At 33.6% G+C, this 16,728-nt stretch overlaps 1 protein-coding gene across 3 annotated transcripts; it reads left to right on the forward strand.

Moving 5' to 3' along the window:
• Nucleotides 1-416: 416 nt before the first annotated feature.
• LOC112466850 (long-chain fatty acid transport protein 4-like) lies at nt 417-16,526 on the forward strand. Of its 3 annotated transcripts, XM_025035188.1 has the most exons (16): nt 417-532; nt 790-1,080; nt 1,182-1,454; nt 1,819-2,041; nt 2,333-2,551; nt 7,950-8,446; nt 11,632-11,782; nt 12,501-12,738; nt 12,910-13,141; nt 13,544-13,745; nt 13,973-14,165; nt 14,321-14,461; nt 14,767-14,904; nt 15,103-15,260; nt 15,436-15,589; nt 15,875-16,526. In XM_025035188.1, the coding sequence occupies exons 1-16, from the start codon at nt 432-434 to the stop codon at nt 16,027-16,029; spliced, it is 3,366 nt and encodes a 1,121-aa protein (XP_024890956.1). In that variant the 5' UTR covers nt 417-431; the 3' UTR covers nt 16,030-16,526. The 3 variants fall into 3 exon arrangements, with proteins under 3 accessions (XP_024890956.1, XP_024890954.1, XP_024890955.1); XM_025035186.1 differs by lacking the exons at nt 417-532; nt 790-1,080; nt 1,182-1,454; nt 1,819-2,041; nt 2,333-2,551 and adding an exon at nt 3,531-4,021 and having other exon boundaries at nt 15,875-16,520; XM_025035187.1 differs by lacking the exons at nt 417-532; nt 790-1,080; nt 1,182-1,454; nt 1,819-2,041; nt 2,333-2,551 and adding an exon at nt 6,590-6,712 and having other exon boundaries at nt 15,875-16,517.
• The last annotated feature ends 202 nt before the right edge of the window (nt 16,527-16,728 follow it).

Below are 16,728 nucleotides of genomic sequence, written 5' to 3' on the forward strand. Positions count from 1 at the left end.
TCAGATAAATCTTACTTCTGTCTTTCTTTAACATGAATGTTGAAGAAAGACAGAAGTGAGATTTATCTGAGTTTTGATGTAAATGGAAAGCATCTAATATATATCCTCCGATCCTTTCTTTACATATCAAGAATTTTATCTCACTTTGCTGTATGAAATTTAATTAAAATAAAACAACAAGAAGTTACTCGTTGTTTTATAATGCTTTTGACAATATAACTTTAAAAGTATGCATTCTCGACGATAAATTATACCGTTACGTTCGCATTATCCTGTCGAGTGGAATTCGATAGCAAGAAGAATCGTTTCCCTAGGAACGAGCAAACAATGTTGGAAAGGTGGTCTTCGTGAATCATTTTTCATCAAAATATTTCTCATTTAATTTGCGGACCGTTTTCTTTTTCGCTCCGAGCAAAATCGCGCGTTGCGGTATGGCGAAGACCGAAACGGACGTAAATCACGTGCCGTTTCTTCCCACCAGGTTTACCACGAGGTTTACGCTGGACGAGTGGCATCTCGACAATCAGTTCAGGTATACCAGTAAGTCATGCGTGCGACATTACGCGAAATTACGAAAAATCCAGCTAAAATTGCCAGAGGTTCTCCGTACAGAACTTACCAAGTTGCGTCCGTTTGAGATTGGAAATAGTGCTCTATTCCGGAAATGCATAAATTATAGATAAGGCAAATGAGTTTTTATCAGAAAATCGCGTGCACACGTCAGAGTCCGGCCTCGTTTTTTTTTCTTTTTTTTTATTCGATATATGACTGTAAATTCGACGAATTCAGATATCGATGTTCCGAGGCGCAAAGGGAATTATCGGATCGGCTCTTAGCCGAGGCGACAGTTGCGTGCGAATCAGCCAAGGAAATCGTAAAAGCCAATAAGGAGGAGACGGATCATCGATTGCTAGAAAAGCTCAATGACATCGAATTTCGTAAGGGGGAATTGCTGCGAATAAGGAAGGACGGTGTCCTGGAAATCGATGCGCTGTCCGTATACAGAGAACGAATTACGGACGTGCTGAAGTCCGTGAAAAGAAACGCTCTCGCGATTTGCGAAAAATGTCTCGTTGCCAGGTGATTATATAATATTACGATTTCTTTGCTGGACTTTGAGTAATTTGTCGATGTCGAGCAAAGTCCGCTTTCTCCTAAAATTAATTTTCTGAAAATGACAGGGAACGTAGACTGGGTATCGACTTGGTTCACGACGACGTCGAGAGGAGCCTGTTGAAGGAGCGCGAGGTGATACAAGGTGCGGAGAGTCTGTTGGGTCGAGTCTTGAAGGAGACTCGCGAGCAAATTCGTAAATTGAAAGCCACGCTGTATCACATCGATCAGGATCTCGTAAATAAGGACAGCAATTTACGTATCGATCGTCGTAACGTGACTTTTAAGGAGACCGATTTCAATCTGAGTGTCCACCACGATACTTCACGCCTCGACCAATCGTGCGTAATATTGTGAGGGAGTATCTCTAAGTATTGCATATGATTTACATACATTATCATCGGAATACAATTTAAAACACTTAACCTTTAGCCGCGCCTATATTGTGTTATGATGTCAGATATAATTAAACGTTTTTTTCGCTTTATGTGCACTGCAATAAATTAAGCTTTTGTATGTCGTTGTTTGTGTTTGATAATAATAATGGTATAGGAAAATATACTTAAAAAAAAGTAAGAGGTTTGTGCAAGATTAACTTAGCAAGTGTCTCTCAATTATATATATCTTATAATATAGCATATAATCTTAATTGCATGAAATATTCAAGAATATTGAAGTCACGTACAAAGGGACTGTTAAACGCAGGGTAGTAGAGTTAAATGAATGGGAACTACAAACGAATAGCAATGTTATCGATGCAAATAAAGAAGTGAATAAGGCAAAGCAATTGCGCTGTTACATCGATACGATAATTAAGCAAACAATCGATGACTTGGCTAGACAGAAGGATGTCACAAACAAAGCTTTCAGGCAGCGTATCGAACAGACCAGAGAAGCAAAAACCAAATTAGAACTTCAGCATTCGGAGGTGTGTAAAAAAAAAAAATAAATAAAAATAAAAGGGATTTCCACAAAAATCTCGCAGATAAATCTATTACTAATATTTAATAACAAATTATTAAGATTTTGCAAAGCAGTTTGCGGATTTCTGCTTTTAAAATCTGTAACAAAATCTTGAGAGAAGAATATCTCCGATTAATTTTTGATGGAAGAAGTTTGAACAATTGAGGAAAATAAATAACATTTTAAGCGTTTTATTACCTTAACTCAAAAGTTTTGCTATTACTTGTCTTATAATTTTATGCAATTTTCTTTGTAGATAATAAAACAGGTTACCGTCATGACAAGCAATATCACGCACATAAAAAAGTCAATAGCTGATAAAGAAGGTTACATGGCTCTGGCTCATACAAGGCTAGGTCATCGATGTCAACGTCCAGGAATCGAACTCACCCAGGACTTGGTCGAAGCCAATCTCGTGAAGGAGATACACGAATTGCGGAATGTCGCGGCAAACCTCCAACGAATGCTCTGCGAGGTTTGTGACATCCGTTTCGTGTCTTGCTGTAGAGAATCTTAACTGTACAATTCCAACATTCGCAACACTAATTTGATAAACTTTGCGCAAACTGTAATCTTTTATTATTACGAGATATATATATATGTTGCAGGCAGAGGCGTCGCTACGTTTCTTACTCAAAACGCAGATTCAACTCGAGGAAAACATTAACGTGAAGACGAATACTTTGAAAATTGATGAGGTCGAATGTATGACTTTACGTCAGAGTATGGATTATCATGCGTATTAGAAAGCTAATATTAAAGCATCTCTTTTATAATCGCAACATCTATATTTAGAGCTCCTCATCTATATCCACAAATTCCGAATGTAATGTAATAGTACTTTATACCCGCTAAAATTTTTATGTCATATAAATTTAAGTCATATACATGTAAGGGGATACACATTCGAATTAAAAGTATGACAAATAAAATGAGTCATTGGGGCTTTTAATCTCTCACCGCAGGTATACTAGATTACGATTGTTGAGATACCGCGTGCTAAATTTTTTTTAATTCTGACAAGGAAAAATTATTCATACTTACTTGTAGTTTCTTTGACGTTAACAAAGTCACATTGTGGTCTGTTACAACACCCTTGACAAACAAGTTTTTTATAATTTTATAAGCAAAAAATTATAAGTATAATATAGGGATGTGTGGAATAGTATAGGAATATATATATAAATATAATGATGTCGCGGAAATGAATTTGTGAATGTCTCGCGAAAGGCGAGGAAACAAAAGTTATGAAACGAGGTCGTGTACCATTGACGCTTCTTCTTGCACTTCTTGTCGGTGCAATCATAGTCACGCGTAGTTGCAATCTCTCCTTTCCCTCTCCTCGTCGAAATAAAGCGAAAGACACGACGGATAGGCGAGTGGATGGTTTCAAGAACCGGTACACGCACGTGAAATGAAGGAGGGAGGGCGCTTTCATGAGCGGTGTAACCGAATTGCCGTTGCTATTTCATTTTAGTCCGTATACTAACAGGAATCGAATCGGTCAGTGGATGTGCATAAGTATACTTGTTCCGTTCGCTGTAAAGAAGCTTATTTTCTTTGCGAAATACTCTCTTACTTTTTACCAAATCGTCGAAGAATTCGCGGTGCGGTGTGCGGTGTCTCGCGAGAACTACCCGGTGTGTATGTGCGATGTGCGCGTTGTAAAACGTGAATTTTGCGACAGCGAGTTGTTCTTTAATTAATAATATATATCAAAAATATCAAGAGATGTTTTCACTGTCAATTTTAGTTCCTGTTATTTCGATCTTTGTGTGACATTTATTAAATGTTAAATTAATTGAATAAATTGGATAATTTAAATATTTATTTATTACATCTTTGTGTTTTTTAACGTTATATTACAATGGCGGATACTATATCGACGATATCAGTTAATCACAACAATGGAATAAACATTGGGCACATGGCCGACAAAGATTGTGTAAGTATTTCCATACAAATATACAGATAAGACAGCGAGACAATAATTGTGTAAGCAATTTAAATATTGCTTAATGTATCTATAATGTATGAATATAATTATATTAAAAATATAAATACATTTTTCCCTTTTAAATGTAAAAGTTTGTTAAAATATGATCGGTACTATTTCTTTTATAATATTAACACATGATCATCCAATAATAGTTATTAACAAATAAAGCTTAAATCCAGAGAATAATTATTTAATTATATTTATATACAAGATACTTTTAAAAATTATTTAGGTATATAGAAACTAGCATGCCCCGCGGCTTCGCTTGCGACCTCATATGCATGGCTCTCATACGCGTAGTTTTTGCTATTTTGCTATTTAGTCTCTACTCAAAAAGAATAAATACCGGGTCAAAAAATAACATCACAGAAAGATTCGGTCAATTATTTCCCGAAAGCGACTTTCGATATTGATTAATTGATTAATATTTAACATATGAAATATTGAACATTTTTTATGCAAAATTTTTTTATGCAAAATGTTTAAATTATAGTCTCTGCTCTAAGTCTTCTTACTAAGTATACATATATAGTATACATATAATTGATACCTGATAAACGGGTTTTTATTTGTTGAATAAAAACCTTCTTGTAGAAACCAGTTTATTGACCTACCGCAATCTTGCAATTTAACTCTTGCTCGCTACATTCCGGTCCAGAGTGGACTGCTAAATGTTTTTCAATTTTTTAGTATTTTCTTGAGCTGATGATATTACCATAATCAACTTGTTCAGACTCTGTATTTGCAATTCTTACATTACAAGCTTAAAAATACTAATTAGTATGAAAATAACGATGCGATAAAATCGAGCAGTCTCACTGACCGGAGTATGGCGAATTAAAAACTCGAAAATAAGCGTGACTAGCCTTAGGTTAATGTATTTAAACTTTCGACGTACTTTTGGCTTACGTAATAATTTTTTAGCATGCGATTTCTATTATACATGGATCTACGTAGACAGATTTCTTTAGTACTTGATTCGGCATTCAAATAAAAATAACCGCTGATGAATCGAGGACATCTTAATACTCTAAAATAAACGTACCTTCACTTTTTATATTCGTAGGATTCTTGAAATTTCTTACGATTTATAATCTTGCTTTAAAAGTATATGCCGTTTTTAAAATATATATTTATATTCATATACGACGATTTGCATGAGAGAAATGCAATGTTTCTTTTGTGATATAAGTAGTTCTTTTTAGAAATGCCTCTCTCTCTCTCTCTCTCTCTCTCGACGTTTCGACATTTTATTTCATGCATTATATTATATGTTAATAAAAACTTGGCGCTGCTTTCATGAATTTATTGGCTTGTTTTGGTCCGAAATGTTAATAGAATTTAAAGTTTAATAAATTACCGCCAGATAATGAAAAATTATAATTTCTACACACTGCGTAATACAAATTTTGCAAGAAACAAAGATTAATAGTAAATCGCCAATTTTTTCATTAGATATCGTGCAACTGTTTTCGTTACCATAATTGCTGTGGCGTGTATTTTATTATTACCCAGGTAGCAGAATAACGTCTAAAGACGTCTTAATGACGTCTAATTGACGTTATTCTGCTCATTAAGACGTTATTAAGACGTTATTTGACGTCACTCTGCTACCTGGGTATGGTCTTTAAAGTCTAAGATAAATAAATTTCCGATTTCTATGGCTTATTGTTAGATATAATTTTACTAAACGCCGAATCATGATTGAAATCGAACGTAATGGTGCGAGGTTTATGCAATCAGATCGTGACCCTGCATATATGTTAACTGTTCCGCGGAACAGTCGGAATAAAGTTTCGCGTTGAGAGAGAAATAAGTATATTTCCCGTGCGTGTTACCTTCTATATGATATTTTATCGTTTTCTCGACAAAGCGATACGTATGAATAATAAAACGAAATCCAAGAAAGACCGAAAATATCGCCGCGATGAAAAGGAGCAGAGATGACGAGCCATGATGAATTTATTTTGATATTCTTAAATTCGGATGAGTAATACAAGTGAAAACCGGATTGAAATATTTATGATACTTTTTTTGTATTCGTTGCATTAAATATTGATTTAATTTTTAATTATCTGTATATATACATGGGATTCTTATGTTTTAATCGACCCGCTTCTCCAAAATTAAACGAAGTATAAAATTGCGGTTTTCTCAGAGTAAAATAATGATTTTTTTTTTAAGAGAACACATGTTTGTAAAAAGAAAAATGCAATTTGTACACTATGTGAACTCGAATCAATGATCAGAATTGTTATTAATTATATTGTTCAAAGATTGCCGCTTTTCACCACGAGATAGCACCACGATATTATCGTATTATTGATTATTTATAGTACAGAGAGTGCGGAAGTCTGTCCGCTGGGTGAAATCTGCCGCGAACCGTCTCCGGGCGAATTACATAAAGCTTTCGAGTTTTATCTTTTCAACACGTTCGTGCGTCGTGCGGATAGAGGGATGTCAATCGTCGAGCGACTCAGCCGCGAAGTGCCGCGAAGGGGGTAGCATTCCCGATGGCGATTCGAGCGTGACGTGTTTTCACGCGCGGTAAACACGCGATTTAAAAGGATCCTGCAGAAATGCGTGTTGGCCCCGTTTAAGACACACGCCGCATGGAGATATAGCCCTATTTTTGTAGTAAGTAGTTTCACGCATGGAGTGATCGAGCACGTTGCCTCCAATCCGGAAATGCTCTGAACCGGAAGTTAATATGGGACTAATGGGAGTAGAGCGCGCGATCTTATCGGCAGCAAGAAACGCGCTAATCAGATTTTGCGATCCTTGGTTCTATGTGGCGACGTTAGATGGCGCCACATACCCTGTTTTGAACGTGAGGCTGGTATTTTTTTTTTCAATATATAAATAAAAAAAGTTTGACACTTGGAAAAGTGTTAAATGCAAATCAAAATATAAATTAATATGATTATTAGATTATTCCTACATTTTGATAGGATTCTAATTGAGAATTTATATACATGCAGATATAGATAGACTCGACTGAAATTTTGCAAAGGAAAAGAAATACGATATTCGGGAAGATATTCGATTTTTATGTATCAATTGTTAGTTTTTACGTTTATATTTTTTTTAATGTAATTCGTACGACACTTTTTATTATTAGTTTTTAAATAACGCCCAAAAAAAATTCTATAAAAGATAATTAATATATATTAAAGATTAATTACTTATCTACTGGATTGCAATGTATATTTGGCATTTTTCTAGGCGGAACTAACAGCTAGTGCGATATCTTGCAAAAGTCGGACCACTCTAACTGGGTCATACTAGCTAGAAATACAGTTGATAGGAGAAACTAAATTGCTAGAAAGTAGTCAGCTAAGCTAGAAACCTTACACTGTGCTCTAGTCGATCAACGACTGGAAAATCTTTGCATAGAAATACCCGGCGCACGAATAAGTTAATTGCGAATTCTGAGAATGTTTAATTGCAGCAAAAAAGAAAAGGAGTCTTTTCGAAGTCTTAATCTTTCGATGTCGATCTTGCAAGATATACGGAGCATAGAATCTGGTTTTACAAACTTGTCACAAAAATTTAAAGAGGCAAAAAAATTTCCAGTCAGTCTAATTTAATACTTGATTGAACGGTCATTAAGTTTCTATCGATATGATTAATTTGTTTCACTGATTTGATTGTACGCGTTGCTTTAATAAAACTACGATTACACTATCATCGCAGCCTTTCTACGAGAACAAAATAATCGCTTAATTCTTATCGCGTCGCGATGACTCGCAACTTCAAAGGTCGAAAGGGCAATCCCGTCATTCTCGTCCCGTTTCAAATGCGTCTCGGAGAACACATTCGTAGAAAAAAAGAATCCGTTTGTTAATCGCGCTTGCAACGATTCACGTTACAGGATATCGAGCGCGGCGAGGCCCGTTTCGCAGGGGTATCCTCGGTGTCGGCGTCGACGTCGCCGTCGGTCCCGGCGTTGGCATCGGCGCCGACACCGCTGCACGAGCACAACGCCAACAGATGTGACGCGTCGAGGGCAACGTCCGGAGTGGGGCGCGTAGCGGCAGCGAACGCGCCGTCAGGTACGCACCAGGACGCTCAGCAGGCTGCACGTGCCAGCGCGAGCGCGAACGCGTCGAACGCGGCGGCACCGAGATCGGAGGGAGATCTCGACGCGAGTAGAAGCCGTTGGCGAGCGATCGGCCGGTTCCTACGACGCCTGACTTTCATTATGTTGCTGATGGCAGCCGCGTTCGGAGCAGTGGCCGCAGTAGTGATCTACATGGGCCCGATTTATCTCTTCCAGTTGCTCATCGTCATCTCCGTCGCCTACTTTGTCGCCGGCGGTCGCCTGAGATGGTTCTATGTTGCCCTTAGGACAGCCCCCCGTGACCTCAAGTGAGTCTATCGCAGAAGATTTTTGTATCCTATATCCTATATCCATTTACTGGTGACCGATTCGTTGTTATATATAAGAAATTAACGTCATCTCATTGAAAGATAAAATTCCATTCAGTGATTAACCTTATTAATTGTCTCATCGACTTAATTGTCCCGAACGATATTTTCCTCATTCGTTGAGCGAAACACGCGGTATTTCCGTGAAAAATAAATGAAAGAGCAATATATGATGTTCCGTGAGAAAAAGATTTGTTTATTTACAAACTGTAAATCGTATAAAAATTGTGTCTTTTATAATCTTCATAACTGCGTAACAATAATCGTGCACGCAACGAATCGTCGTGATTCAGATGTTGGATGCTTAAATTATCGAAGGCCACGCCACTGGAGATATGCGGGAAAAGTAAGGAAAGATAAAAACCTTCATGAAGTTTCTTCTCGCGCCACATCACTTTCGTGACATACAGAAACAGAACATTGGCGTAACTACTTACGCCACTCTCTATTCGGAGTCTCCGTAAGGTCACATGAGATATCGATATACAATACGATATGCTTATGCTATGCATTTATCAGATTGACTTTTATAGCATCTCTCTGCATACAGATTATTCCACAATTTGCATCTAAAAGCTTCACGAATTTAAACTGCAACTGTAATCCATTTAAACTGCATGAGCAACTCTGTTTTAGTTTTTATATTTTTTCTTACAAAGATGATTGAACAGGAAGCTAATTTTATTTAAAATTTTCTACTATTAAATTAAATTGGGAAATAAGGTGACGAATATTAACAATTGCCGATCATCGATTTACGCAATTCCATATCGAATGTATGTACATGCGATTACAGTTTATTTGAACACAAAGACAGAGAATCAACATATGCAAATTTCGTGAGCATGCAACAAAGAAGATAACATAAAAAATTTATTTCTTTTTTTATTCTTTAATCGTTCTTTCTCGGATTGATTTATTTATTAATTGAATTCGACAAATAAGTTTTAATATATTGTTTCCTCGTTTTGCTTATAGATTGATAAACGTTCAAGATATGATCAAAAATGTTTAATTCATACGAGAAATGTTTGCATCGTGCTAATAGAAACTTACATACAAGGTGCAACAGCTAGAGAAAAATATATATACTTATCTACGAACAATGAGTGAATTGGAAAGGTTTGAGACGCGAGTGTCTATAATTATCTATCACGCAACTACGAACAGAAGTAATTAGAAGTAATTTTATCTTATGAGTCGTGGATTTTTATTCAGTCTTCAGATATCGTGTTCCAGACGCGAGTAAAAGACATGCGCGAAAAAATATTGGTGTCGAAAGATGCTCTTCAACTTTCACCGGAAACTTAATGTACAAAGCATGTTAAAAAGCAAAACATTAAGAAACTGGCAGAGTAAATCGAAAAACGAGGACATTGGTCGAAATAAGAAAGAGCAAAAAGTTTATTTTAATTCGTCATCGTTTTCGAGTTTTAACGATACAATATTTTTTTAAATTTCACCTTTTTTTAAGGAATTTTATAAAAAGAAGACAGTTCAGAAATTGAAGCAAGAAAAATCTAATCGTACGGCATAGTTTTTGATAATCACAATCGTGTCATTACATAATTGTTCTCTCAAATAAGTCTTAAATAAAGTTATTTACGTGGCCCAAGTTTAGTCGCTGGGATGTATATAAAATAACAAGAGTTCACGTGTACATTTGCATCTTATCTCTTATATCTTTATCATTATCATATAATGTTCATGGAATCGTGAAATATTCTTAGATACACAGAATTACATCAGGATGTATATAAGGAGGAAATAAGAAGTTTTCTTTTTAAAATACTTCCGCTAAGCAAATGTTATTTGTTTGCATTCTACTTCTCCCTCATCTATAGTAATATGACTTGTATATTGTCAGTATTTTTATAGAAATACCGAGATACTCATTTTACCAAGATGTTTATTTTATATAGCAGAATTCATAAGAATTTATAACAAAAAAATTACAATGTTTCCTTCTTTTTATTTATCATGTATAACATGCTAAATAATTATGTTTGATTTATTTACAGCTATGTCGATAAAGTTTCCCTATAGATCCTTAATCTCATTGAACGTTCATTCGTTCAATGAGAACAAAGTTCGAACGTTATGAAAAAAGGGACTAAAAAATTATAGAAATAAACAATTTATATTCTAATGTGTACTTTGCTTTCGTCTCGCTCCATACGTGCGTATGTCGTGAAGATGCGAGTGAAGATATCAACAGGGAAGTGTTTGCCGCGCGTTTGGCCCTGGGATTTGGGTCTTTCGACGATATTTTTCTCATCTATGGTTGCAATCTATTACCGTGACTATGGCCATGACTGGGATGTCTGGAATCATACATTTGACCGTGGTCATGGTCATGGTCACCGCCGTGTTTGAGATCTAGATCTAGGTCATGATCAAAACCGTAGCCATCAAATTTCAATGCCTTTCGCAACCCTCAACACGAGAAATCAATGAAGGTTTATTACGAACTAGCTATATTGTCGATTCATATATCATTTTAATAAGAAAACAATGTTATCAAATGTATTTATTAGGAGATATGCTTGTGAATGCGTTACAGCATATGTGACTAACATTAAAAGATTTAAGTGTCGAAGCTAAAAGTGATTTTGAACGTATATGCTCGAAAAGTATAAAATATAAGAAGATAAATAATATAAAAAGAGGAACAGATTATTCTCCATTATATTTTATAACTTGCTAGTTTAAACTTCCGCACTGCTAAGTAAACGTCATACTCTTCTCTTGACCTCGAGAAGATATAACGGAATTTCCCGGTTGGTCATTCGTGTAATCGCCCGTACTAAATAATTATGACTACACGTGTTTGAGAGATTTATTATCGAGAAATATCAATCGAGAATTATATAATAAAATAGAACAATATATCACATAAAATAATAGTAATTATAAATGTTTTAAATTTATATTCTATTGTCGATATATCTGAATAAAATTTCCTATAAAGTAATTATTTTCAGTGGATATTGCTTTTTCATTTCAAACATTATTATACGAACATTAAGAGCCTTAAGCATAATGGGATAAATCATTTTCTTGATCATAAAGAATATATTAGTTATGGAAGTTGTTTTCCTTGAGCATCTTTTATCTTATTTCAGAGGACTTCTAGGATATGTTAGAATGCTATGGTCAGTACATTCTCATGAAAAGAAAAACAGAAATGTCGCCGATATATTTAGACAATATGTCAATCGTCATCCTAATAAAATCTGTTTGATATTCGAAGATCAAGAATGGACTTTTCAACAGGTAAAAATTTATTTTTACAGAAGGAGGATATTATTTTTATCTATAAGCCATGTTATATTCAATAAAAACAGATTTTAAATTTAACTGATATTTTCTATATTTATGACATAAATAATTTATTGCAAAATTAACGAGGCTTCATATAATCCTGAAATTGGCAGGTTTAAGAACTTGAATTAATTCTTTACTGCGCTTTTTACTCTGAGATTTTTATTGCGCTTGCGATAGTAATTTACTCGATCAATTTATTGATTATTTTAATTACATATAAATGCAATATTATATTTTTAAGAAAAGAATATGTGATGAAATCAAATTATATAAATTTTCCAAATCATTTTATCAGTATTTCTCATATAGTATATTTTACGATTCACAATTTCGATTTTAATAATTGATTTTCTAATTATTTACGTTATGTATGTAGTCTTTTTTACATATAATTTATACGCGGAAAAAAAATGATGTGTCAACAGCATCATTTTTTGTATCAACAGCGTCAGTGTTATTGAGATAAAATTTATTGATGCAACACCATCAATATTAATGAACAAAAAACATCAGATAATTATTTTAATAATTTAAATATTTGGTCTAATAATATCCAATTGAATTAATTATTTATGTTTATGGCAGCCCGTGACGTCGACGTTTAATTGAAGCAACTTTATTTTTTTTCCGTGTACGTATACTATACGTAACTGTAATTCTTTCACAGATAGAGGATTTTAGTAACAAAATCGCGACGATATTTAAAACACATGGTTACAAGAAAGGAGACACGATTGCTTTACTGTTGGAGAATCGGCCGGAATTTGTTGCAATTTGGCTAGGTTTGACCAAACTTGGTGTGATAACGGCTTTGATTAACACCAATTTGCGTAAGAGCAGTCTTGTGCATTGTATCAATATTGCAAAGTGCGAAGCGCTTATATATGGCACCGAGTTTTTTGACGGTAAGAACACTAATTAATCTGATATTTATTATTCGTTTTTTAACTTAGAATTATATGAAAAACACAGAAATCACGTTCAAATGTAGAATTAATTTTTTTCTGTTATAATTGTTACTTTTAAAATTTTTCGAATATTTCGATAACCGTTAATTTCAATAAACTGAATTTCAGCGGTGACAGATATCGTCTCATCATTGGATGCTAAATTAACGTTGTACAGATTTGGAATTCACACAAATGCAATGTCCGGATTAAAAGAAAAAGATCTGAATGCTATGCTGGTGGACACACCCGCTACACCACCGGCAGTACAAGAAAAAAGTGGTTTTCATGATAAACTTTTGTACATTTATACTAGCGGCACTACAGGTCTTCCCAAAGCAGCTGTTATCACTAATTCGAGGTAAATAGGTACACACAAGTTCTGGCTATTTTTCTCAAAAGAGAGTTTCTAACGCGTTTCAAAAAGAGTTTTGTGGTGATTGTATATCAAAAATAGGAAAACAATTGGAATATAAGATTCACATTTTCATTGCACAAAAATAATCTAATCCCAATCGAGATCAATTTGTGTCACAACACAATTCGATAGAAATCTCTTGAGGTAATATCTCAAACGTTTAAGAAAACGCTTCGAAAAGAAAGAAACGAAAAGATTTCTAAAAGATTTTTTTAGGTCACGCAAGCTTGGAAAATTTCTATCAACACAATCTATCTCCACAATTTTTGGAATCTCCAAAATTTAAAAAATATAGCGACAGTTTTCCAGAAATAAAATGAAACAAATGATATGTATCTTTTACAGATATACTTTTATCACAAGTTCAGTTGAGTTCATGGGAGTCTTGCGTAATTCTGATAGAATATATACACCATTGCCACTATATCATACAGCTGGCGGAGTGATGGCTATAGGGCTAGCTTTGGTATATGGTCATACAACAGTTATTAGGAAGAAATTTAGCGCCAGCGCGTACTTTGCTGATTGTAATAAATACAAATGCACCGTGAGTATAATTTTCTATTTGTTAAATCGATTAAATAATTTTAGATGTTATAATAATAATTTATATTAATTTGTTCCGTATAGCGTAACGCATAATATAAAATTAGTATTTCTCGTGCTTCTATTTCATGAAATGGATTGTATCGTCCTGCTTCGATTTTTGTTATTTACTAATGAAACTGAGATTGCGTGAGCGTTAGATTTATATAAAATTTTGGGAAATATTAGGTTGGTCAATACATTGGTGAAATGTGTCGGTACATTTTGGCAGTACCACCTAAAAAGGAGGATCATGAACATAGTATTAGAATGATTTTCGGCAACGGACTAAGGCCGCAGATTTGGGACGAATTTATAAAACGATTCAATATTTCACAAGTGCTCGAATTTTACGGTGCAACTGAAGGCAATTGTAATGTCAGTAAGTATTGTAAAAAATATTTAGTTTTATATTTTACTTTATATACATTCTTTATTACAATAGCCAATGTTCCGAATATTACTATTTTTATTGAAATAGTTTTCAAAAGTATAATAGAACTAACATAGGAGCGTTAAAAAATGTATATCTTTCAGTGAACATTGACAATAAAATGGGAGCAATAGGTTTCTTTTCAAGAATTATCCCATCGGTATACCCCGTTTCTCTGATTAAAGTGAATGAAGAAGGGGAACCTATACGCAATTCTAAAGGACTATGCCAAGTCTGTGAACCAAGTAAGTTGATAGAACAATATTAACTAATTGATTAATATATGTATCTGGGATTTTGACGAAAATTTATGTCCACATAAATATATATAATTGATATTTTTGTCGTTCGTGCTAAAACCCATAATACTGTATAAAAATTTTAATAAATGAGATTACAAAAGAGCGCACGAAGTGAATTTTATTAGAATATAAGAGTAATGATTTTCTCTTATGACAAGAAGTTTATTGATCAATATTAATGTTTGCATTATTTTTTTCTGGTGTTCTACGTACGTCATAACTTAATCGTTCTGACTTTTATTTAATAGATGAACCTGGTGCATTTATTGGAAAGATCTCACCAAACAACCCAACGAGAGCATTTTTAGGATATGTAGATAAAAAAGCATCTGAGAAGAAAGTAATTTACGACATTTTCACAAAAGGCGACTCTGCCTTTCTATCAGGTAAAATTTGATATTTATTATTCATTAAATAAAAACAAATTTGGACATATATATTTCCATTAACTTAGATATTTATTTATTAACAAAGGAAGAAAGTAATTCGTAAATTTCTTTATGGGCTCAATTGTATCTATTATAACACAAAATTGTATTTATCAGAACTCAGACATATTTGTGAATTTGATTATAATTATTTAGGGGACATTCTTGTTGCTGACGAATTAGGATACCTATATTTTAAGGACAGAACGGGAGATACGTTTAGATGGAAAGGAGAAAATGTATCGACTTCTGAGATTGAAGGCATAGTCAGTAATCTCATCAGTTATCGAGATTGTATAGTATACGGCGTGGAGGTAATAATAACTTTTACTATTCTTTTTTGAATAATTTTATGTAAGAAATATAAATTGTATATTTTTATAATGATAAACTGACATATTGATATAATTTTCGATAAATTGAATAAAAATTGCAATATTATGTTTAAGCATGATTTAATAACATTAAGATGAGAATGATTATCGACAGATTCAAAGTGCTGAAGGCAGAGCAGGAATGGCAGCAATTTATGATCCAGACGGGACATTGGATTTAAATAAATTAACAGTCGACATCAAAGAACAATTACCTCCTTATGCCAGGCCGCAATTTGTTAGGATTCTGACGAAAATTGATCTCACAGGTATTTGTTTATGTATAAATATCTTGAAACTGTTAAAGTTTATAAACTGCGAAGTTTAATCAACGAGATTACGATCTTGTTTGAGAAGACATGCTTATAAAATCAGTATTAGATATGAGCATTATATATTCTTATAAAATAAGTTAAATATTAAGGAATTGAAGAAAAGCAAAATTACGAAGTATGTCTGATTTTGTTTGCACTAACTTTCGAAATACATGAAGAAAATACGTTAATATATTAAATTAGGTCAGATAGAATAAATGCTAAATATTCTGTTTACAGGAACATTCAAATTGAAAAAGAAAGATCTCCAGGAAGAAGGATACAATCCGTACAAGGTTCAAGACAAAATATATTACTTAGACCCGAAGCTTGGTTATCAGTTATTAACGTCAGAAGTTTACGATCAAATTCTACAAGGAAAAGTCAAGTTTTAAATATGTTATCTGGAAAAAAATGCAAACTATGGCAATAGTTAATATTTTACAAAGTGATTAAGCAGAATTACATGGCATTGGCGCATTTCAGTGGATTGCAACTTACAATTAGTTGTATCTGTACCAAGCTTTTGCTCTATGTGCTGAGCCTGCAGACAGTATGGTGACAATATATTCATAGAACTTTTGAAGGGATCTATTAAACGATATGACAACAGGTGGTTGTTAATGTAAAATGTAATATAAAAAAGTAGATATTGTATAATCTGGATATAGCTAAAAACTGTTAAAACTGTTTATTCAAATAGATCTCCCTTGAATGTGTAATTAGTAGTTAACAAAATATTTTTGTTTCACTTATGCTCTACATTTTTAAATATCACTTTTAATTTTTTCTTACTGTTTCAACACAGTGTTTTTTAATGTTTCATGTTTATTTCATCATTTGGTTATATCCAGATCATAATGTTTCTAATTTTATGCGATTCATGTTAATATTTGTATTGTTTTATAAAAAAAACTGTTGAAAATATAATAAATTTTTATATTACAAACGATTGTTTGTTTATTTATGCCAAAAAGTTTGCAAGAACTATATAATAAATAAAGAGTTTTAATTTTATTTAATCTGGTACGTATTAGTATCGAGGAAAAGGTATAAGCAATATTTTTAAAGGCCGTTATACATAATACATATAT

This window comes from Temnothorax curvispinosus, unplaced genomic scaffold, assembly GCF_003070985.1.
Source record: "Temnothorax curvispinosus isolate PA1 unplaced genomic scaffold, ASM307098v1 QBEX01016605.1, whole genome shotgun sequence".
NCBI lineage: Eukaryota > Metazoa > Arthropoda > Insecta > Hymenoptera > Formicidae > Temnothorax > Temnothorax curvispinosus.